Source organism: Scleropages formosus, chromosome 10 (assembly GCF_900964775.1).
Source record: "Scleropages formosus chromosome 10, fSclFor1.1, whole genome shotgun sequence".
Lineage (NCBI taxonomy): Eukaryota > Metazoa > Chordata > Actinopteri > Osteoglossiformes > Osteoglossidae > Scleropages > Scleropages formosus.
In genome coordinates this window covers 27,884,744-27,909,102 of record NC_041815.1, presented here as the reverse complement: position 1 = coordinate 27,909,102, position 24,359 = coordinate 27,884,744, and the positions used below count along the sequence as shown (strand labels likewise).

Sequence of the window (24,359 nt, the reverse complement as noted above, 5' to 3'; positions counted from 1 at the left end):
AACCCGTAGGAGAAAAAAAAAAAAAACACTTATCATTTGTGACAGCTTTCATAAAATGCAGAGCGTTGACTTGTGTTTTAAAAGGTTCCGGAAAATATTCCCTATCTACGGGTCTGCAGCTCTACGTTTTTAATAACTGTCAAGGATGCTATGTTTTGAAAAATGCTTACCTTGCATGGTAAAAAATGTGTCAGCAGTTTAAAGTCATTGCAACCGTACAAAGTGTTTCTTAATCACTTTTGCGTGATGTGCGCAATATACCAAACCATTACACACGTTCATAAATTATTAATGAGTCCTTGTCCTCGACTTACAGTTTTTAGTTAAATCTCTTATTTCATATGCATATTGTTTATTTATTCATCCGTCTCCCAGCAATGCCTCGCTCGTGTCTCAGGAGTAGCTATTCTCCTTGAAGTCTTGCTAAGGAAAATACACACTATGCGCAGAATGCGTACACAACGCACACACACACACACACAAAAAAAACGCATATACAGTATGAATAAAAATTTGAATCCTCCCGCAATAAAGACATACAATCAGGTCCTGACACAGATAACCCCCACCCCCCCCCCCAGTCTGCTTAAATGTGTTTGATGCCCATCTGCTGGGATTTTTCTGAATAGATAGAAAAAGGAGGTAAATTACCACCCTGCCCACAGTGAACCAGCAAGAGGCAGCACAGCAAATACAGCAGATTTAACAGAAAAGAGAGCAGTGTCAGTTAACTATCAGAAAATAGGCTCTCCATCATCCCTCAGAACATGTACTAAGCCTTTCACCCCATCTCTCAATCCGTTTCCAAATAATCCAGAACGATCTGAGCTTGGGCTGTACCTCATGTACCGTAACCAGAAATATAAGGAATGCTATCCCTACAATAACAGCAATTGCAACAGCATTCAAATTGCATCCAAAAATGTATCTTTTGGCTATAAGAATAATACTGGGACCCGTGATCTTTCAGCAGATAAATAAATAAAATTATTATTTTTTCCAAATCCGAAAGATCTCCTGTCGCAGGCTCAATAGTTTTCAACCTTGTAACAAAAAAATTTGTATTAAGCTTTTATTGTTTTTTTGTTTCCATTATTATTTGCACTGAAGGATTTCTGATGCATGAATCAATATTGTGGGTTTGAAGCGCGAAGAAAAATTATTTCATTTATTTATACATCCCCCAGGCGTTGACTTTACTGCTTTCAGGCCAGAGCACAACACGTTTCTTTTATTAAGCATCTAAGCAGCAATAAAGGGGACCCAAACAGCTCCTACCTGTGATGTGGTAGCTCACTTGGCGATTGGTTTCGGAGCTGTCGACGTCTCGCGTGTGCAGCACTGCCACCACTTCTCCAGGGGGGTCGCTCTCCCTCACCTGGCCCCTGTAGTAGTCCTCCACGAAGGCAGGCGGGTTATCGTTGACATCTCTGATGACTACAGACACTGTGGTGGTGGAGGACAGCGACAGCGCCTCACCCAGGTCCAAAGCCACCACGACGAAGCTGTACGATGGGTGCGCTTCATGGTCGAGCTCTTTGAGGGTGGAGATCCAGCCCGTGTTGCTGTCAATGGTGAATGTCTCTGCGGATCGCTCAGCTTCCGTGGTCAGGGGGGGTGCCACGCCGTACGTCACTTGGCCGTTGGCGCCCCAGTCGGGATCTGAAGCTCTCACTTGTATAATTCTCGTGCCGATGGGCATCCCTTCCATAACAGTTGCCTCGTAAGAGTTTGTTTCAAATGAAGGCCTGTTGTCATTAAGATCCAGGACCTTCACCTCAACGTCCACAATGGAAACAGAGTCTATTTGTGCTTGCTTCATTATAGCAGACACCTTGAAGCGGTAGGTGTCAATGGCTTCGTGATCCAGGGGCTTGTCCAGCTTGATTACTCCAGTCTCCTTTTCCACCACAAAGACAGCATCCTGGTTGTTCTCCCCTGTCTCTCCACTGATGATGCTGAACATAGCAGAGTGACCGGATGCCAGGTGGACGGAGCCCAACGCTGCCCCAATGGGAGTGTCTTCTGGGATGGTGAAGGAGAACTGGGGCTGGGTGAAGGAGGGGATGGGGTTCTCAGGGGACAAGACATGGATGTACACCGACACCAAGGAGTGCTTCATCGGAATCCCACCATCGACGGCCTTCACAAAAAAGGACAAGATGGTATTCTTAAGGTGGTTGAAGCTCCCCTTTGTGACCATCCAGCCATTGTCCGGATCAATCTCTAGGATGTCCACCACGGGGACATGGGCCTCGCTGTAAAGAGAGTATGTCACCCTGGCATTGGCCCCATCATCTGAGTCGTAGGCCTGAATTTGGGTGACCAAAAATCCTTTGCCAACATCAGATTTAACACTCGCCCTGTACTCCACTGCTCTGAACCGAGGAGCATTGTCATTCTCGTCCACCAGAATCACCCTTACCGTGCAATAGGAAGCCCTACCACCACCATCCAGGGCCATAACGGTCAGAACAATGTCCTTATTTGCCGGATTCTCACGGTCCAGCTTCTCCAAAGTCGTGATCTGACCATTGCTGTCAATGCTGAACTGGTCCTTTCCAAGGTCATTTACAAACGAGTAGGCAATGCGGCCAAAAGGTCCCGAGTCCACATCCGTCGCTTTCACCTGGACTACCTTGGAGCCCACAGCAGCGTTTTCCCGAACTTCTGCGACGTAAACATTCTGACTAAAGACAGGGCTGTAGAGGTTAGCACCCAGGATTCTGATGTGAACCTGAGCAGTGCTGGTGAACACGCCGTCCGAAACGGACACGTTGAGGCTGTACACAGGCTCCATCCTGTGCTTCCGGTGATTGGAAAGGGTGATGATCCCTGTTTTTCCATCCATGACAAAGTTCATCTTCTCATTTCCAGACAGTATGCTGTATTCAAGCTTGTCAAAATCAGAACTGTCTGCATCCGATGCCTGGACGCAGGTCACAAAGTGTCCTTTGGGTGCGAGTTCACTTACGTAGGACTCATAGAGCAGCTGGTTGAATACCGGGGAGTTGTCGTTCATGTCATTCACAATAACTGTAACAGACACCTGACTGCTTAACGGGGGGAAACCATTATCGGTCGCCCTGACAATGAAATTGTACTCCTGAATGAGTTCATGGTCGAGTAGGCGAGCTGTCAAAATGAGCCCGCTGCTGCTGTCTATGTGAAAATAATCTGTGCTGTTGTATACGCTGGAGAAAATCTGGTACCGCACAATGTTGTTTTTCTCTGAATCCTTGTCCCTTGCCACCACCTGCAGAGCCGGGGTGCCGATCATGGATGTTTCCGACAGGGTGGCTTTGTAGAACATCTTCTCGAACATGGGAGGGTTGTCGTTCACATCCACGACTGTTATGTCAACGTCGACCTCTGCTCGTGCTCCTGTGAGGTAGTCCGTCGCTCTCACAATCAGCCTAAACGATGAGGTGATTTCATAGTCTAACGAGTTAATGACGCTGATGATGCCTGTGTCGAACCCAATGCTAAACTGCGAGGACGGATCCCCGTCCACAATGGTGTATATAATGGCTTGTCCCTCAGGGCTGGTGGCGTTTATGCCCAGAATTGGAGTATGGACCGCAACATCTTCGTTGACCGATGTTGCGTAGAAGGACTTGTCAAAAACAGGCATAGCTTTGTTCACCACAGTGATGGGAAACCGAACCGCGGTCGAGAGGGGCGGATAGCCGCCGTCTGTAGCATACACAACAACCTCGTACTCTACGTTGGATAAGTCGGACTCGAAAGCTTTTTTCAGATGGAGTTCGCCGGTGAGTCGGTTGATCTCAAAATGTCTGTAATCATCTTTTAAAAAGTAGGCCACCTCCCCGTTGATGCCTTTGTCTCGATCCACGGCTAAGACTCGGAAAATGGAAGACCCAGGCTCGGCCTCTACTTGGACGGCAGCGTAGTACGGGAGATTGACAAACACCGGGGCGTTGTCGTTGATGTCCTCCACCTGGACCTTCACGACCACTCTCGCCACTCTCAAGCGGTCGTGCTCTCGACTCGCTTCCACAACCAGCTCATAAAACTCCTGCTCTTCCCTGTCAAATGGGACCCCAGTGGTTTCTATAACTCCAGAGGTAGATTTGATTTTGAACTTTGTCCCAGCATTCAACAGACTGTACTTTAATGGCTCATTGAGGCGGTGCCCCACAGCGTTGACTACTGCTACCTTGGTGATGTTTTTGATGTTCTCCTCAATGGAGGTGGAATACAGGTTGTGTGTGAAATATAGGCCACTGTCCATGGCCTCTTTGACCACCACGGTGATCAGTGCCATGCTGGAAAATTTACCATCAGAGACCTTCACGTTAAATCTGAAACGGTCTTTGGAGAAGTTGTTGCTCTTCACGGTCAGGATGCCACTGGAGGAGTCTATGGTGAAGTGCTCCAAGTTCCCGTCCACAAGTGAGTAGGTCAGTTCCGTGGGAACATTAAGGTCAGGATCTGTGGCTGTAACTTTGAGGACCTCGACTCCAACGTAGGTAGGGAGCAGCAGGATGGCTTCATAAGGATCCTGGGAAAACCTGGGAGGGGAGTCGTTGGTGTCAATCACCTGGATGGACACCTCAGTGGGGCTTTCAGCGGTCAGCTGGGGTTTTCCGCTGTCTCTCACATGCACGTGGAACTTAAAATGAGCAATAGTTTCATGGTCTAGACTGGCGATAGTCCGTATGGACCCTGTGCTGGAGTCGATGGTAAAAAACATTTTGGCAGTGTCCTCCACGATCTGGTACACCAAGAGGGCATTCTGATTCCGGTCAGCATCCGTCGCTTTTATAACCAGGGGGCTATTGTCAGCACTTAGAACCACACTGTTCACAGGTACAGCCTCGCTGATGCTCCCAGTGTAATGAAGCTGCTGAAAAACAGGAGGATTGTCATTCTCGTCCACCACCTGGACGTTGATGGTGACGTTGGAGGCCATTCCCGCCATGTTAGACGCCTGGACGATCAAGATGTATGAGGGCGTGCTTTCGTAGTCCAGGGTTTTCTGAGTTGTTATAACCCCTGTGTACTGGTTGATTCGGAACCTCCTCTCAGCATTGCCCTGCTTTATGTCATAAATCAAGGTGGACTGGCTGACAGCACTCACTGTGGTGATGGAGGTGCCCACCGCCACGTTCTCGTTGACCTCCGCCTGGTACTCCTTCTGCAGGAACTTGGGGCTCGAGTTGTCGGACAGGGTGACGGTGATGCGCACCATGGTGGTCGCAGCCAAGGGAGGGGAGCCGTTGTCCATTACTCTCACTGTGATGACGTAGTGACCGATGGTTGTGATGTCCAGTTCTCGTGCGACGGAGATGATGCCCAAAACTGGTTCTATTCTGAAAGTGTTCCCAGTGTTTCCTAAAGGGAAAAAAAAGAACACAGACATTTAATAAGTAAGAAGTACTTAGTAGAACATTGTTGGAGTCAGGCATGCTCTGGCTATAGTTGATATCTGTGGCAGCTGTGGTTAGAGCTGCTGCCTTGCATCTGGAAGCCCTAGGTTTGAATCCCACCTCCTACTGTACCCTACATGGATACAGTAAAAAATACCCTGGTATAAAAGTGAGTAAATCACTGTAAGTAGCTTAGTGTAAGTTGCTTTGGAGAAAAGCGACAGATGAACGAATAAATGATAACAACTTGGTAATATTCACAGAGTATTTCTTTTTATTAGAAATATAAACATGCGCCGCCTCCCAGGCTTCACTTTCCATCTCACCTGCCTCGATGGAGTAAAGGAGCTCTGCGTTCTCGCCCTTGTCCTTGTCCAGAGCCGTGACCTGGAGCACAGCGGAGCCCACCGCTGCGGACTCGAACACGGAGCCCTCGTACAGTGTGCTGGTGAAGTAAGGAGCGTGGTCGTTGGAATCCTCCACATCGAGCAGAACGCGTGCCAGGTTCCTGCGGTAGGGGAACTCCTGGTCCTTCACCTGGTCATCGGAGGGAGGGGAGGAGAGGGGAGGAGAGGGGAGGGCGTGGTGTCAAACCTGGACGTACGGGACGAGCTGCCACCTTGAACAGGCCGCTCTTCTCCAGGCAGCGATTCGCTCCCTCACTAAGCAGATGAATACGGGAGCCTATTAACATAGATATTTACGCCCCCACGTGAGGCTTTGAAAAACAACTTAATGAAATGCTTCGCCGAACGAAAAGCCATAAAGGAGGGGGAAAAAAGCGATTATGTGCTGCATAATGTGAAAAGTTTGCACGAAAATAGCTGCGCATTTCCATAATGGCTTGAGTGGAGGTCTTCTAGATCACTTCATAAAACTGTCGCCAACATCTGCGTATATAAATATTTTACTACAGTACTCCTTACCCCGGTATTAAAAAATAAAGTATCGGGGGTATAAAATGATTTGGTCAACTGCTCTATTAATTCCAACTTCATGACACAAACAGGGGGGAAAAAAAAAAAAAAAAAAAAATCACACTATTCTTTATATACGTCTGGAGTTTTAAGAAGTCTTTCATTGAAACAGAAAGTACAATTTTTTTCTTTTTTTTTGCAACTGACTCACTGTTTACTCCCTGCAAAATCAATTAGATGAACAGCAAAGCCATTTGCACAACCACATTTCACATGTAATTGTTTTTTCGTTCCCGTCTCGGCGAGACGCTAATCAGCCAGAAGTTGGTCCAAACTCGACAAATACGAGCTTTTCTCATTTTTTCCAATATAAGATGCTAATCACTGCAGATTCTATCATACTTATTACTGTCCCCATCGGCTATGGAACAAAAAGTCTGACAGACCCCTCTTGTTGGAGCACAGAATTTAATGAGCTAACAGTTTTTTCCACTGCGTGCCTGGTATAAGGGTAATAAAACAAGTCGGGTGACATGTGGATACGCCAGGCTTCTGTGATCGAGTACAAATGATCCAGGGAAACTGGAATGATATTAATGTGAAAACTCATTATCGGGGTCTAATTTATACTGCATAATTTTTAAAAGGATTAGTAATCGTTTACCTGTAGCTAGGAGGTAGGCACAGATAAGCCAGTTGGTGCTGGTGTGGTACCAGCTGTTGACGCTGACGAAGGCATGGGGCCGAAACACATCCGTCACATTACAAGAACTATCACTACAGGTAGTCCCCGGATTACGAACGAGCTCCGTTCCTCAGTCTGTCCTTAAGTCGGATTTGTACGTAAGTCGGAACAGTTCGGTATGATGGGTATTTAACATCAGTTAGTCAAATGTTTGTCTTAGTATGTAGTATATTGTGTACCTTTTTATGCATAAAAAAACATTAAAAAAAAAAAACACTTCTGGATACACTAAAACATCTTTAATCTAACAATACAGTAACAATAATAATAATACAATGTAATGATGTAAGGGGGGGCGCAGTGGGTTGGACCGGGTCCTACTTTCTGGTGGGTTGTGGGGTTCAAGTCCCACTTGGGGTGCCTTGTGATGGACTGGCGTCCTGTCCTGGGTGTGTCCCCTCCCCCTCTGTCCTTACGCCCTGTGTTGCCGGGTAGGCTCCCGTTCCCCGTGACCCCGTATGGGACAAGCGGTTCTGAAAATGTGTGTGTGTGTGTGTAACTGCAGTATTTAGAATTGAGAAACATAGAAAGAGATAATAAATGTAACTGCAGTATTTATAATAGAGAGGAAGAGGAGAGAGAGAGAGAGAGAATATGTGTGTGTGTGTGAGTGTAGGTATAAAAACCATTAAAGAAACTTTAATGTTCCCTTTTCCAATGTTCGTTGGCGTTTCACCTTTTTCTGGTCACTTTATTATTTCCACTTTAGTTTCAATCATGATCATTTTCCTTTTCTTTCATGCATCACGATCACTTGCATCACATTTACAATTTCGTGCCATGGTTATGAGGGTAAAACAAAAAAATTAAAGCCAAATACAGTAACACACGAGATACTTAACAGCAACGCAGTCCGACTGAAAAGAAGGAAGTCTTAGTCCTACCCCTGGTTCACGAGCCGATGAACTGCTGTAGACGCGCAACGTTTTGATGCACGTAGGAAAGTAGCGCCGTTTGTTATTACAAACCATTGTACGTAACTCAGATTTCTAATATAGTAGGCTTTACGGGGGATGGTTCGTAATTATGGGTTGTACATAAGTCGGACGTTCATAACTCGAGGACTGCCTGTATTTTGGTAACCTCACATGCGCTCTCCCATCTTTGCTCCAGTGCACATATGTACCAGGGGGTTCTGAGCTCCCTTATCAGGATTCTTATGCTAGTTGAACGTGTCTACCATTCTTTCAATATACGAGCTGCCGCCTTACATTTACATTTTTTTATTTAGCAGACATTTTTCTCCAAAGTGACTTCCAATGGATACTATGTAGTGTTAACAGCCCACACACCTTATTCACCAATCCTCCTTGCAATGAGAAGGTCCAAAGTTTGAATCCCGTTGACCAAAGCACTTACCCTAAATGATACCCTGCGGTATAAATGGGCAAATCCCTGTAAAATTAATCATCTAACATTGCAAGTCTCCTGATCAATAGTGTCAGATATCGGTTAGTGATAGATCAAGTGTCAGATGAAGGTTAGTAATAATTTGTATTTTATTAAATCAAGATGGGGCTGCATTGTGGAAAAGGAAGGTCTGTGATTTAACACTAGCTTGAAACCAGACTGTTGGCAAGTCGAATTCCAAGAACCTGCTGTCAAACCCTTGAAAAGGTGCGAAACCCCTCTGGTTCTGAAGTCAAGATATAGAGAAAATACAAATATATACTGATACTATGCTGGTAAATACAGCACAAAGACAAAAAGTTCTGGTATTAAGCAGGGATGGTCATGCAGCACCGTGCAACACATTTCAAAAACGTGACCAGACCTTTGAAAATGCAAGAATTATGACGTTAACTTTTTCTAGTTGAGGAAAGGCAGACACTTGGATCAGCCACATATCTGTAGGCGGAGCTTCTGGTTTGGAGAAGAGCATTAAAATACATTGCATGTTCAAACTCTTAGAATAATCAACTTGCAGTATGTAACTTTGTAAAAAAAAGTAAATTTTGGTTGTTAATTGAACAGATAAGGTGTATAGAAGGGGAACATACCAAAATTTATAATGAAATATTCAAGCAAACTGCATAAGGCCTGCAGGATATTTCTACAGTTTGGTCTGACATAATAATAATAATAATAATAAAAATAATAATAATAATAATAATAATAAACTTTATATAGCACCTTTCATACAAACTGTGCAGCTCAAAGTCCTTCACAAAAAGAGAAAATAAATTGTAATACAAAATAAACTATTATAACGACAGTGATTCTCCATTGTAAGTTGACCCCATGGTGCACACTAACCATGACCGTGATGATGTGCTGCGTCCGTGCCTCGTGGTCCAGCCTCTCGGTGGTGAAGATGGTTCCGGTGGCCGGGTCCATGCGGAACTTGCGCATGCTGGCCGGGTCGATCGTGCTGTGGATCGAGTAGCTGAGGCGGTGCTTCTCGTCCCGGTCCGTGGCCACCACCTGGACCACCTCGGTATCGGGCGGAGTGTCCTCTGAGATGGTGACGTCATACGTGGACTGCGAGAAGACGGGCCCGTTGTCGTTGTTGTCCAGCACCGTGATGTACACCTGGAGGGGATCACAATGGGGGGGGGTGTGCTTGGTTAGAAGGTAATAAATACCCTGCTGAGGAGCAAAACATTCTTCAGTGGATGAGGAAGAGCTTGTGAGGGCATCTGGTGCTATTCACACCTCCTGCGGAATATTCCAGAACACGTCTGTGGGCGTCTGGATCTGCAAATTTATCATTCATGATTTTTACATAACTGAGCTGCATCCTGGAGATGGGAGGCAAGACCGAGTGGCTGAGTAGACTGACTGGTTCAGGGAAAAAGAAATAATGACAAACGAAGTAAGGAATGAAGACATACGACCTCCCAACGCCCATCACAAGAGCGGCTCCACTGGATATGGAGCGGGGTCTGACCGTTGGCGTGTCGCGCCAGGCTAAATTTATGACCAAAACAGCGGTCATCTTCTGCTTTTGGAAACGTTGGATTTCCCACAACGAGGACGTGCAGGGCTTCCATCTGCAAGCGCTTTGGCTCCAAGCTGGAAGCTGCTGAAAACAGGGCAACGGTGCCAACATGCCCATTCGCCGGGCACAAACACACTTGGCCGCCATGAAACGGAGATGTACAATGGCCACCGACCGGGTGATTCATGTCCGCAGACAATGGCGCCACATCTCTTTTGTTTCAGACGAAATGAGGCGGGTCCAATTAAGCGCGAAATCGGGAACGGAGTCGCCTCTGCACCGCTCCAAAATGATGATTCACCCACTGTTTCACCCATTGCCACGTGTGATCACATGCCAAGTCTGGACACTGTGTGTGTGTGGCTCCTTGTGTGTGTTTGAGGGATTGACCGTCAGTGAACCCAAGAGTTTCTGGGCAAGGCCCGGCAAAAGGGTAACTAGGCTTGTTAACCAGCTGGTGCAGATGGACAGTGGTGCAAATGGTAGGAAGTTTGGACAGAAGGTGGTGCTGGTGGAAGGAGATGAAGATGGAAACTTGTGAAGATGGAAAGTGGAGCAGAGGTGAAGATGAAAGGTGAAACTGGAGGAAGGTGATGATAAAAAGTCATGAAGATTGAAGGAGATGGAGGAGAGGGAAACGTGTGAGGGTGGAACGACATGCAGATACAAGTAGGTGTAGATGGAAACATGAAGATGGAAGGTGGTGCAGATGGAAAGTGGGGAAGACGGAAAGCAAAGATGGAAGAAGAAGAAGGAGAAGAGCAAAATTTGCGAAGATGGAAGGATGTGCAGGTGGAAAGTGGGGCACACGGAAGGAAGCTGGTGAAGCTGGAAGGAGATGAAGAACGATGGGAATTTCTGAAGCTGGTAAAGGAGGGAAACGATGCAGATGGAAAAGGGTGAAGGTGGAAGATGAAGGTAGAGGAACAAGAAGATGAAAAGCCATGAGGATGGAAGGAGAAGAGGTAAGTTTGTCCAGATCAAAGTAAAGATGGAAAGATCTGCAGATGGAAGCCAGCAGAGATGGAAGGAGGAGAAACAGGATAGAGGAGCAGACAGCGGACCACGAGGACCCGTGCTGTGGTCTCAAGTCGGACGATGGCTCCACCCAAACCACCAACAGTGCTGGGGGCAGGACTACCTTCCTGTGTAATTCCAGAAAGTACCGACACCCTTCCCCATGACGTCAAACACGGATCACGGGAGACGTTTTCAGATCTCATTAGAATAATCGCGATCGTTTGCCGTGTAGCTGCCGACATTAATAACGACTCATTATTTCTATTAGCAATGTTTACTTAAAAATAACCCGAAATGAGCTGATAAGTATGTATCTTTAGAAATAAAAGTGCGCCGCAATCCAAGGTAATTATTGCAGCTTATTAATAGGCTCGGCGGCCGAGGGAGGACAAGGAGAGCTAATGAAGCGCCGTTGTGTCCGACGCAGGTCCGCGGAGCATTAATTAGTCGTGGAGCGCGGCGTGAGGGATGGGTGGCGAGGCGCACGTCTCCGGTTCCTCGGTACACACCTTCACCTGCGGGGCCTCGAGGAGGAGCAGCTCCTCTTTCATGGGGGACGAGTGACGTCGCTCGGATTTGGGCCCTGCCGACTTTCGGTGGGGGGCGGGTGGAGATGGGGGGTGGAGAAAAAGAGAGAGAGAGAGAGATGGGGAAAAGGAGGGAGAGTGAGAGAGACTGGGAAACGAGAGAAAGAGAGAGAGAGAATGGGGAAGGAGAGAAAAAATGGAGAAAAGGGAAGAGAAAGAGAGATTAGGGGAACAAGACAAAGAAAGAGAGATGGAGGAAAGAAAGAGAGATGGGAAAATGAGGAGAGAGAGATGAAGGAGAGAGAAACATTGGGGGGAATGAAAAAGAAAAAGAGAGATGGAGGAAAGTGAGAGAGAGATGGGGAAGAGAAAGACGGGAAAGAGAGAGAAAGGGAGAGAGATGGTGGAGGGAGAGAGAAAGAAGCAGAGATGAGGAAAAGGGGGGTGGCGGAAAGAGAGAGAGAGAAATGGGGAAAATTGGGGGGGTGAGAAAGTGAAAGGGGTGGAGGAGAGAGGAGGAAAGAGGAGAAAAGAGGGGACGAAATAAAGAGCGGAAATGAAGTGGAGAAGCGAAGGGGCTCGGACCCGGTCCGGCTCGGTTGCGCCCCCCATTAAAAAGTTTCATATTTATGCTGAATTACAGCGGCAGTGTGACGGTTCCAGAATGACTCCTTCACTCTACCGCTCCGAGTTTCTTTTCTCTTCACATTTTGTTTCCTCCTGGTTCGAGATCAAAAAGTGCCTTCTTTAATTGGACCGACTGCAGGGCGCAGAGCGGCTGCCGGGAGGGACCGCGCCGCCGGGGGTCTCGAACCCAATCGGTTGGCGTCCAGCACTGCGGCAGGCGGTAGGAGGACGGCCGCAGAGCCGGACCGCGACCGCATCCTGTTGAGCGTCCGTCCACCGGTCAGCGCCGCTCCAGGAGACGGAGCCTTTGGTGGAACTTCTGAGCATCTGAAGGCCCCACATTTCCACAGGAGGCCTTATCTTCCGGAAGCCTCTTCTCAGCATCCAGCCTGTGTTCGCTTCCTGTTCAGAGGGTTTATCTGCCTGCACGGCCAGGGGGTGGGGGGTGCGTCTGCTTGCTGCTCGCACCCTGTCTCGACTGCACAGAGGAGTGTGACGCATTTTCTCGGGGATTCACGAGGTCTTGAGCTCAAGCAGTCGAGGAGGGAGAAGGAATGACGTGATGATCACAGTCGATAACCAATCTGGAATTGGGGCGGCACAGCGGGTAGCCATGGTGCCTCACAGCTCCTGATCTGTGGGTTCATACATGGATTGAAATCCAGCTCAGTCTGTGTGAAAATTGCGTGTTCTCCCCATGTTCGTGTGGATTTTTCCAGGTGCTCTGGTTTCCTCTCACAGTCCAAAGACATGTGTTTAAGGTGAACTGTTGACTTTAAATTGTCCATTGTGTGTGCATGTGTGTGTGTGTGTGTGTGTGTGTGTGTGAGTGTGACTGCCCTGTGATTGACTGCTGTCCTCATGGATGCGGAATCAAAGCAAAAACCAGCCAGAGCCTCAAGCAGAACGTCCCTCAAATGTTGACCATCGTCCGTGACCGCAGATGGACCTGACAGGTGTAAAGGAAGAAAAAGGAAGGATGTCCATGCTGCGATTCGCCCTCCCCCGCATGTTAAGGTGCTGGACGTGTTCAGTGATAAAAGCCAGCGACCGCATGCATCGCACACATTGAACGTTTGCTCTGAGATCTGAGGCACCGGGGGGGTCGTCCAGAAAGGCCATTTCTTAAAGGCGTCTTGTGTTCCTGTAAGAGCTTCCGGATCTTTCTTCCATCAACAGGGCCGCATTCATTTAGACAAATTACAGGGTATGGAGCACAATGCTGGCATTTAAGAGGACAAACGCGGTGAGAAATGCGGCAGGAGGTGGGGGGTTTGGTCGGGGACACAGGACAGCTGCCAGTAGGGAACAGCAGGTGGCGTAGTGGTTAGAGAAGCTGCTTTACAAGAAAAGGAACCAGGTTCGAATCCCTCTCCTGCTGTCGTGCCACCCTAAAAATTACCCTACTGTATAAGTGGGTAAATCACTGCAAGTAGTTCAGTGTAGAAACCTAACACTGTAAGTCAGTCTGGACACAAATAAATGAATAAAATATTAGACAGGATGAGACCCATAAGATCACATGTATCATGGTATAATGTCACTTCTGGACAAAAGTATACATTTGACCCTCAGCTGTCAATGCAACTTTCTTACTTTTAATGTCTTCATTACTGGTTTTCTATCTGTCTATCAGTTTATCAGTCCATCCATCCATCCATCCATCCATCCATCCATCCATCCATCCATCCATCCAACCATCCATAGGTGAGACCATATGGCTGTACCGCGGTACCCAGGGGTGCACAGGTGAGCCAGCAGGTACCTGAGTGGAAGCCGTGTTGGTGCCGTCGGTCACTTCCACGGTCATGTTGTAGAAGGACCTCTGCTCGGCGTCCAGCGGCTTGGCGATCACGATGGTTCCCACGCCCTTCTTGATGTCGAAGGCGCTCTCGTAGTTCCCACCTGCGCGAGGACGGACAGGTACACGTTGGCGAAAGCCGCAGGGGTGGGGGGGTATCTCGCACTCTCGGCATGCGGCGGTACATGCGGCAGTGAATCCATAGGGGGGAGAGGGTGGGGTTACAGGATCCCCACCCTCTGATGGGTATCTCACCATGGAGCGGAAAGAACTGAACAGGGTGGCAACACATGGGGACAGGGTTCGAGACATATGGAGACATAAAGCTCCGCTGGGGGGCGGGGGGCATGCACTGGGCAAAATAAAGGGGAAGGGGGCACAGAGGTGAGGAATAACGATAAGAAACACAACACAACGTGGACCCCTCCTCCCACACTAAAGACCCATCTAGAAGTGAATCAATCTCCTGCCCTGCGGAATATTCCGGAAACAAAATCAAACACAATAAAAGGGCGCGATGAAATTCAAAGAACGGCTTTCCCCGCTCGACGATAAATTTTCTCGGCACCTGCCCGGCATGACGGGAGACAGATAGATGCTCAGGGACGCGCCGCTTATTTATGCGCCGCTGCTGCCGCCGCCGATAAGGCGCGCTAATGCGGAGATACGGGCCCTCGCTTTCATTAGTCACCGCGCGCGCTCTCCCGCCCCCTATCTGATGGGAGAGGGGGATCCGAGCCTCTTCAGCGCCGTTATTAGGTCCTTATCGGCGCTCATCCCGCCGCGGCTCCGATTGCACCGCGTCTCCGCACCACGCCGCATTATCGCTACCTATGATGCATAAGAGCTTCCTGCGCTGATTGCCGCAGACTCCTCGGCAGGCAGGTGCTAATTGGACTTTGCAAAGCTGGGCACGCACACATGCATACACACACACACGCGCACACACACACTCAGCGGCAGGTGTTGATATGCAGGCTGTCTTCGCGTCCCACTCCACTCCCCCCCACACCGGAGACCCGTCTAAAACTGAATTCACCCCCCACCCCCCATAGCGGAATATTCCGGAAACAAAAAGAAACGCAACACAAGTTTGTGCGAAAATTCAAAGAATGGCTTATCAGCAACCAGCTTCTTATGTTTCCACATTCAAAGTGGTCACACCGCAGCTGCAAGCGCCCCCATCGGGGCGTCGGAACCCGCGACCCGCCATCCGCACGTCCGTGTACGGCCCTCGAGTGACACCCGCCAGGCCGCACCGTGAGCGATAAGCGATGAATGTGTTATTACAAAAGTGCCCCCCCGAACGGCACACCGACGGGGGGGGGCGGTCACTGGAATCAGGGAACTTTCCAGAAGGACTTGGAATTACTGCCGTCTCCTTTGGAGAAGGAGGAGGGCGTCGCGGATCATTTGAGGACACGGAAGCCAGAGTGGAAGAAGGTACCAAAGCTAGTGGGCGGGGCTTGTTGTAGGGCACAAGGTCCCTATTCACACACACACGCGTGCATGAATGTGCGTGCGTGTGTGTGCGTGAGCATACAACGTGTGTCAGCCGCTTTCCCTCTCCAGTGATGAACTTACATTTCTGCCTGTAATCAAGATGTTTCAGACCCCCCCGGCCCCCCGTGGCCCCACCCCCGAGACACCGAGCACCTATGCTAATTTCCCATCTACAGCGACAATTAACTGGCGGAGAACCCGTGAAGGAACCTTCGAGGAAACAATTAAAACGGCGAGTGTGTCAATTTAGTTCCAGCCGAGAATGCGCCCGTCTCCCAAATTAAACCGCCAAGACCAAACTTAATTAAACGGCGGTGCCACTTTTCGCAACACAAATTGATTTAAATAAGTAAATTACGGGGCCGCCGCTCATTACGGTGCCGAGCAGAATTAAGGGAGTGTGACTCGTTGCTCGGCGTTGCGGCTTGCGCCCCGTGCTTCTGCTGTCGACCCCAGGGGGCTCCGGTGTCAGTGACACACACAAACACACACGCACACACAGAGCTGTGTGTATCGGGAAGGTGCTGTTCTCCAGAAAATAAAACATGGCTACAGAGAATGGATGTGTTACCTGAAGGTTGTTGGCTCAAACTCCCATGAACTTGAACTGGATAGGTAATTAATTTATCATTATTATTATTATTAGAAACATTATTTGGCTATTGCCTTTATTTAAAAGAACTCGCAATGCTACATAATTAATTTCACACTGATTTACTCATCTATACACCTGGGTAATTTTGAATGGTCAAGGGTACTACAGCAGGAGGTGGGATTCAAACCCAGGACCTTCAGAACCTTCGTTTTAACAGGGAGCCGCAAGGTGTGGCTGAGGTCTCCGTTCGGAGCACAGCAGACCCGACTCCAGCAGGAAGCTTCCCCTGAGATGCAGGGCGGCTCGGCACGCGACGTAAACACGGTAAATTACCGGGGGAGGGGGGGAAGCAAAACTGCAGACAAAGCAGCTATTAAACTCTCCACTGAACGTCAAAATTACATAGTTCCCTTTAAAGAAGATCACGCGGAGAGTAACGCGTCAGCATTCGGAGGCGGAGATGGGATGAGAAAGTCTGCTCTGGAGCAAACAAACACACACACACACACACACACACAGCGCACACAATTTTCAAATGGCTTAACAAACAAATCCTCAAAGGGCCCTTTTCCCATTCCGTCGGCCTGCAGACACCTGATGGACCCGAGCTGGTCAACATGGTTGACGCAACCGTGACAGAAGAAGCGTGCCCCCGCACGCTGGCTGACCGCTGCCCCCTGCTGGCAGACGCACCTTTTCGTACCTGCGCTCGATTGCGCAAAAACAGGCCTCACCCTCTCGCCCCCGGCATCACTCTGCGAGGCCTCCGGATTTGCGCAATACGGGTGAATCCCCTCGACGCCCAAGTACCGAAACACTGCGGTCCCTTTGTGTTTCAAGTACATTCAATTAGGCTGGACAGAGGATAACGCCCCGGAGATGCGGGCGACCGTCCAACGTCTCCCTCTCTCAGTCCCGCATTAATTATTCACCCTAAGTGGCAATAACTGGCTTCTCCATCGCCCTGGCGGTCGGCGGCGACGTCCGACAAAGCGAACGCTCAACGACGGCCGATATCGACCGCGCAGACCCCGAAGGGGACGGCGAAGAGGCGATGTCAACGGTCAGCTCTGACCTCACATCTCAGCGCCGTAGCACTTCTCAATACAAAAAAATGGAATATAGACATTAGTCTTTTATGAGCGCGGCCGATAAGGAGGTGTTTTCGTTTGCCGCCGAGATCCGAACGTCTGCGGTGGGAGGAACGGGCAGGAAGCAGCGGAGGTTAATGGCTCTGTGATGGAGAATAATGGAGCCCGCAGACAGGTCCAGGCGCTCGGAATTAATCACGGCTTTTAGCGGCGAACTCTCTCACCTGCCCGTGTTTACCCACGAACACCTGGTCGCCCGTCATAAGCAGCCTCCCCCGCAGGCGACCGCAACGACCCCCCGGGCTGATTAACAGCTTCGTCGCAGAGCCGCCATCCTTGTCGGCAACACACACACCTCCCACGCCGACGCTAATTCGCTGAGCTGGCTAATTGGGTGTCGCCGCGGTGGGGGCCGCGCGGCGGAGGCCTGAGAGCTGTTGGCGATGCCACATCCCAGCATTCCCTGGGCTGGAGGTGAAACTTCTACTCGGGAAAAGGCCTCATCAGCTCGTATCCTCTCTTACGGTAATGCTGGGGAGTCTTTGTATATACACATAATGCTACATGATAATAGAGAATTCCAAAACTGAGATTTTAGATTGGTATTCAGTAGATTTTTAATATATTTCGATTATTGTTTTATTTTTTCTTATTTATCGTACGATATGGTATATATCGTTTATGTGAGTCCAATGTTGCGCACTGGCTGTGTCATGGTTGTCCAAGACAAATTTCCCAGAAATGGGACAATAAAGTATATTCTATTCTATTCTATATATATATCTGTAACTATATATATGAATATTTGACAACGTATTCACAACAATAAATGAAACAAAACCATGCCATGTTCTAGTAAACATGTATACTCGCACGTGACAGGAGAAAGTTCAAATTCTTTAACATCTGCATTTATTTGACCCAAAACGTAATTTGTTTCAAGTCCCACTGGCTGTTAAACTGTAACGAATTACAGAAATCTGAAAAAAAATACACTGGCTCCGCATTTCACACATTTTGATGCACAATTTTTCAGCTTTTGCAGCACCTGCATTTATCATAGCTGTATCCCGGACTTTTACAGGGCCTAATCAGCCTATAAATGGATGTCGGTATTATTCATATTTCATTGGTTGTGATCCCACGATGAACTTTGGAGATAGAAACAAACTTCCGGTATCAGCTGCGTTCATAAATTGAGGAGCCAGCGTGTACACTTTCATTCTTACACGGAACACGGCAATGAAATGTTTACTGGCTTTGCTGGAAAAGGTGTATGAACCCCACATCTGGTAACTAAAGGCACCTCGGCGAAGCGGTCATGACTTCGCCCCAAAATTTTCTCGTTCCTCTCGATCGGCCGGGAGTCACGTCGCCCGGTCCTGTTTACAGAACCACCTCGGCAGATTGATATTTCTGGGCTGCCATCTATGAGTTATGACCTGGACTTTAAAACACCTGCGGTAGGTTTGCAGTACTTGTGTTTGGGATCGCCGTCGTGCTTCATGACCCACGTTGTGTTGCGCTTTAGCCCGCGGATGGATTCCCTCACATTCTCTCAAGCAATTTGCCAGAACAATCCGGAACATGGCGTTCGCTCTGTCGGCAATCCAGATGGTCCTTGGCAGATGTGAGACAGGAGGAAGCATTTTTCAGAGGTAAGCGGTTCCTTCGATACCAACATCCACTGCTCTGCACTCTGGTTCGCTGTAACATTTATGGTAAAATTTATGGTGGACTCATGACCTTGAGATGCTGGAGGCTCCTCAGCAATCGATCGACCGATCAATCGACAGATCTATCTATCCATCGATAGATCGATCGATTGATCAATAGATAGATAGATAGATAGATAGATACCAGACTATTTGGCCACCAAAGTTCCAAACGCAATCCCAGTTTCTCACAGACTAATGATTTTGACCCCAAACGACCCCTATAATGGTTCATACACTTTTACGAGCAAAGACATTAAATCATCGATCAATATGTTCGTTTTTGCCCGGGTTTATACAGTTTTAACTCTCTCTCACCACTGTATGTGTTTTTATGATTATGAATATAATGGCAAAACATTACCTTTTTTGCTGCAGTCAGTTATTTTTTTCATGCCCTCTGCCCTTACACACACGCACACACACACACACACGCGCACACACACGGCCCCTTGTAACAAGGTACTGCAGAAGGAAAGGAGCGCAAACAGACTAACAGCCAGTCACATTCCCACTCTGGGTCACTGACCTGGTGTCTCCCTGTCAAAGGTCAAAGGGCAAAGCAAGCGGCACTGAACACAAAGCGGATGAGGGAAGCACAGGCGGGCGGATGGGAAACGGAAAAGTGGATGCAGTTCGGGTCGAACTGAGATACCTTCTGTGGAACAATTCCTGCCACAAGCTGTCTGCAGAATATAGAACATCTCCCGGGAAGGTTTGCCACCTTCGAGGCGCGAAGCATTGACAGGAGAGAGGGAAGAGCGGGACGAGAGAGAGAGAGAGAAAGAGAGAGAGAGAGAGAGAGAGAGAGAGAGGGAGGGAGGGGAAGAAAGAGAGAGAGAGGTGACTCGAGGAGAGAAACAAAAAAAAAGAAAAAGTGAAGCCTGAGCAGAAGAGCGAAGGAAACGAAAAGGTTCACACGAGGTCGACCAAGCATGAGAGGCCAAAGCGTAGGCAGAAGGTATCGCCACTCCGGTCACACTTTCAATGCTTCCTCGAAAATAAAAAAACAACAATATAAACTAATAAAAGAAGCATGAAACAGCCAGTGCTGGGCACGGCACCAGACAACTCACTGCGCATCGTCACCTCTGGGAAATTAACTTTTTTAGAGCGACGGCGCAGGATGCAAAACTGGCCAAACGATCATCGCACACAACACGACGTCAAGCACCGTCTGCTCGGCTGCCGACATATGCTGGAGAGTCACCAAAAAAAGTCAGAGTTTTCATTAAATGTATGCTCGCAAATAAAATGCAAGTAAATAATGACTATTTTGAAAGATGGCAATGAAATACGGTCACTTGGGAGCTTGTTTCTGTGCTTTAAACCAGAAGGTTGCAGGTTCGAGTCCCGGCGTCCGTGTGGGATGCTCTGGACGAGAGCGTCTGCTGAGAAAGGAGATGTTAAAGGCGACGTGCGTTTGCTCGCGTACCTTTCAGCCTCCGGAAGTCTGGACCGGCCGCATGCTCGAGTGCCATGTTGGTTATGGGATGGTGGCGCGCGACTGCGACACTGGCACAGGCTGGCGATGCACAGTGAGTACAGTACCTGGGGCGGGGCTCTGTAGCTGGACGGGGGCGGGGCCGGGGGAGGGGTTAACGGAGACGCGCCCTCCCGCGGGGACTTACCGACGATGTCAAACCAAAGGGGCGTGGTGCTCTGCTGCATGGAGACCACGCCCACAATCTCGGACACCTTGTCGTGCTCCATGACGGTGAAGTTGTAATACGGCTCGTCGAACAGCAGGGGCGCCGTCGAGGGCGTCGGCTTGCGCACCCACTCGATGTGCAGCCGGGCTGTGGAGGACTTCTGGGGGCGTCCGTTGTCCGTGCCTTTAATCTGAGGGACGCGGATAACATCATCTACTGAGTCGCTGATCAGCCGATTGATAAAATGATTGATTGATCGATCAACTGAGTGATTGATTTGGTCATTAACTGATTGATTAACTTATTGATTGAATGAATGATTTGATTAATTAACTGACTGATTGATTGACTGATTCATTATCTTGCTCAAGGTTAAGGCAGAAATGCACTTTGCTGAACACAGAGGAGAAACTAAACAACAAAGCTCCAGCTGCAGACCTCCCCAGACTTGTCTCAGCGACCTCAACTCATGATTGATTAGCTAATTTCCCGCTACTAGCGATCAGGTCGACCCGACCGCAGGCCGGGTTGTTTTGGCACAGCTATATCTGCGGTCAAAAAAAAAGGAGGATACTTTTCTGGTCGTTCTGCTGAGACTCAGTCTACTGACCTGAGAGAGACTGCGGAAGGACATGCAGCACGTCGACCTAAAGAGATATCTGACCGTGACCTTTGGAACCCACTTCATCATGGCCCGGGGGGGCGTGTTGTCGCGGGTCGTTTGGGAAGAGTGTGGGAATCGAGTGAACCTGGACAATTCGAGACCCTCAACCGACCACAGAAGACATAAGTGACCCCACTTCTTCCAGGAAATGGACTGAAGAGGGACCCTAGCTGTACGCTGCTGCCGGATCCTGACCGCTACCCGACCGTATGGTCAACCGCTTACTTGTCAAAACCGCGGTCATCGGTTCCCAGTTTGACCTGGTGACGGGCTGAGCGGCTGTTACAACTGCAGCCAAGAGGCTGTGGCATCATTAACTGCAGCGCACCACGGAGTGCGTTACACCGATACCGCCCCTATCAGCAGGGAGGAAAGACCAGAGGCGGAAATTCAATTAATGTTCGATGTGTTTTTATGGAAACCGCGACACTTTCTTATCAAAGTGTTTTTCAGCCTCTGTGCTCAGAGATGTGATATTCCGGTCGAGATATTACTCATCCCACAGATGGCAGCGGCTCCGTATGCGGTGCGAGTCGCCATTGGAGCAAATATATGACCACAGAAGTTTCCCAGTCTGGCGGAAAGCCTCACGGACCCAAGCGGAGCCATCGGTGGCGCTCGTAGCGACCGCTCGGTCTTCCAGTGAGCAGAACAAGTCCAACAAGTCCACCCGCTACTCAACGGGGGAAAGAAGGCCCAGGATGTTCGTACGGCACGAGCGATCGATCTCGGCGCACGAGCAGACCAGGGGCGGAACCAGAAGCTCCGCCCACCTCGACGAGCGGGCCAATGAGAGAGACGCCGAGGTGGTACGTACGGTGAGGATGTCGTAGCTCCCCGCGGTGAACTGCTTCCTGGAGGACACCACAGCGGTCTTGGGGTCGATGAAGAACTTGGCGTCCTCGTTCCCGTCCACGATGCTGTAGGAGAGCTCGGCGTTGGAGCCCTGGTCGCGGTCGAACGCGAACACCCGGTAGATGGGCTCGCCCTTCCGCCTGCGGTCGCGCTCCGGCAGCTTGATCTGGTACACCTTCTCGGGGAACTGTGGCTTGTTGTCGTTCTCGTCCAGCACGTGCACGACGACCCACACGGTCGAGTGCCTGGGGGCCGGACCCCCGTCTGTCACGGTGACCTGTCGGGGAGACGGAAAGCGTTCGAGGCGCCCTTCGCTATTCGGAGCACAGTTCCGCATCGTCACTAATTAGAGGAGGAAAGTCCCCTCCCATGCATTTTCCCGGCAAGTGGAACGTCTTGTCATATTTATAAAGTCGACGCTCGACGTCCTTTTATCTTATTTCCTGTATTCTGACAGCTAATTAGTTTGGTGGCGACGGCGCGCTGCTCGGTGATGACAGAGTCGTGCGCCCAACTTTTAATGATTCATCAATGTGATGCTGACAGATGCGCCGGAGCGTCTGGGAAACGAGGGTCCCGCACAACTTTGTCCGCACTTCCCAACATTAATTAATATTCATTTTTCAAAACTTGAGATGGAGCGACGCTTAACTCCATGTGGACAGGCCGGATTTACATTTACAGCGGTACCCCGAGATACGGTACAGTATAGAGTAGCAATGAACACATATGGAGATACAGAGTAACCAATGAAGGGAAACTTTCTTTTTATGTTGTTATGATTGTTATGTATATGATATCTACTGAAGTAACTGTCCATTTTAATGAGATTTTAGCAGAAATGTTTGGATAATAATAATAATTATTATTAACTATTAATATAGCACCTTTCATACAATGTTTGCAGCTCAAAGTACTTCACAAAGAGAGAATTACATTAAAGAATTAGTAAATAAAAATAAGATAAAATTAAGAATAAATAAATAAAATAAACTGTTGATCAAAAGCAGAATTAAAAAGATATGTTTCTAGGAGCTTTTTAAAGTGTCCGCAGAGGCTGCCTCTGTGATATAGTGGGATTTTGTTCCATAATTTTGCGCACAATAAAAGATGCTTCTCTAAGCATCTTTTGTGTAACTTTTAGGAATATATAGTCCCAATTTTTCAGGCTTGCAGAAAAACTTTTACCATTTAAAGGAATGGTAATAACATACTTGAGTTATGATGATACCCCTTACAAAGGGGTTTTTCAGGAACGCATTATCTTCATAAGGTAGCGGAAACCTAAATTATTTTCTCTAAATCAACAACGTTAAGCTGTTTACACTGATTTACCCATTTACACAGCTGGGTAATTTTCACTGTAACAATCCGAAAAAGTACTGTAGCGGGAGCAGGTGTTTGAACCTCCTTCCATCAAGCGTACGACTGTGTCTTTAACCACCACGCCACCTACTGGCCTCACCGGAAATTGTGTTGGGTGTGTGTTTATGCACCTTTTACGTCCCAGTAAAGATGCCGAACAAAGGGCTGTGTGTCCAGCAGAAACACAGCGGCAGAGCGCCATCGTCTGGGATGTTCTCTAGGGAACGCGGGCGTGTCGGCACAACGTCCGACAGGGGGCAGCACTGTTCCCTAAAGGTTGCTCCCAACAAAGCAGCTGAGAGGGGAAAGTGCCGGAACAGAAGGTCACGTGGCAGTGATGGGAACACAGCCGCTGTGTGACAGCTGTACTGGACCAGGAACGCACACACACACACACACACACACAGGCAAACTCAGCACATAGCAGTGAACAATGGCCCTCGCTCTCCCACGCCAGCCATCCCGTCCCACTCCTCGATGGGACACGAGGGGGTCGTAAACCCATGACATGCTGCGCTCTGCTGCGGGGATGCGGTTAAGGAGCTGAGCCCAGGTTCACTGACCCCAGAGCTCCATAACAAACTTGCAGTGCCAGAAGAAGCCGTTATAATGAACATGTTTGCAGAAACAGGTCAAACGTCAGCTGTCTGTTGGCTCGAGAGCGCCCCCTGTCAACAACCCCACACCGCTTCCCAGAAGGCATTGCTCTGCTTTTATTATTAATTACTATTATTCTGACATTTTATACAGCAGGGTAAATTTCACCGTATCAGGGTAAGCGCCTTGATCGAGGGAACGACAGCAGGAGTCGGGATTCAAATCTGTGTCCTTTAATAGGAAGGCTAAGACTCTAATCACTGCGCCACCTGCTGGCCCATAAGGCCTTGCTGTTCTTCTGGTGCGCATGAGCATCAAGAACACAGCAAATTACTCCCCACCATCGTCCCA

General features: G+C 48.8%; 1 protein-coding gene across 1 annotated transcript in view; it reads right to left on the bottom strand.

Moving 5' to 3' along the window:
• The window catches only part of fat3a (FAT atypical cadherin 3a), a 185,159-nt gene that overhangs the window by 37,219 nt on the left and 123,581 nt on the right, over nucleotides 1-24,359 (bottom strand). The window contains exons 5-10 of the mRNA XM_029255890.1: nucleotides 22,009-22,323; nucleotides 20,507-20,717; nucleotides 13,936-14,075; nucleotides 9,312-9,587; nucleotides 5,720-5,930; nucleotides 1,279-5,358 (exon numbers count right to left, since the gene is read on the bottom strand). Coding sequence (XP_029111723.1) covers nucleotides 1,279-5,358; nucleotides 5,720-5,930; nucleotides 9,312-9,587; nucleotides 13,936-14,075; nucleotides 20,507-20,717; nucleotides 22,009-22,323 — 5,233 coding nt within the window. The remainder of the gene's footprint in view (nucleotides 1-1,278; nucleotides 5,359-5,719; nucleotides 5,931-9,311; nucleotides 9,588-13,935; nucleotides 14,076-20,506; nucleotides 20,718-22,008; nucleotides 22,324-24,359) is intronic.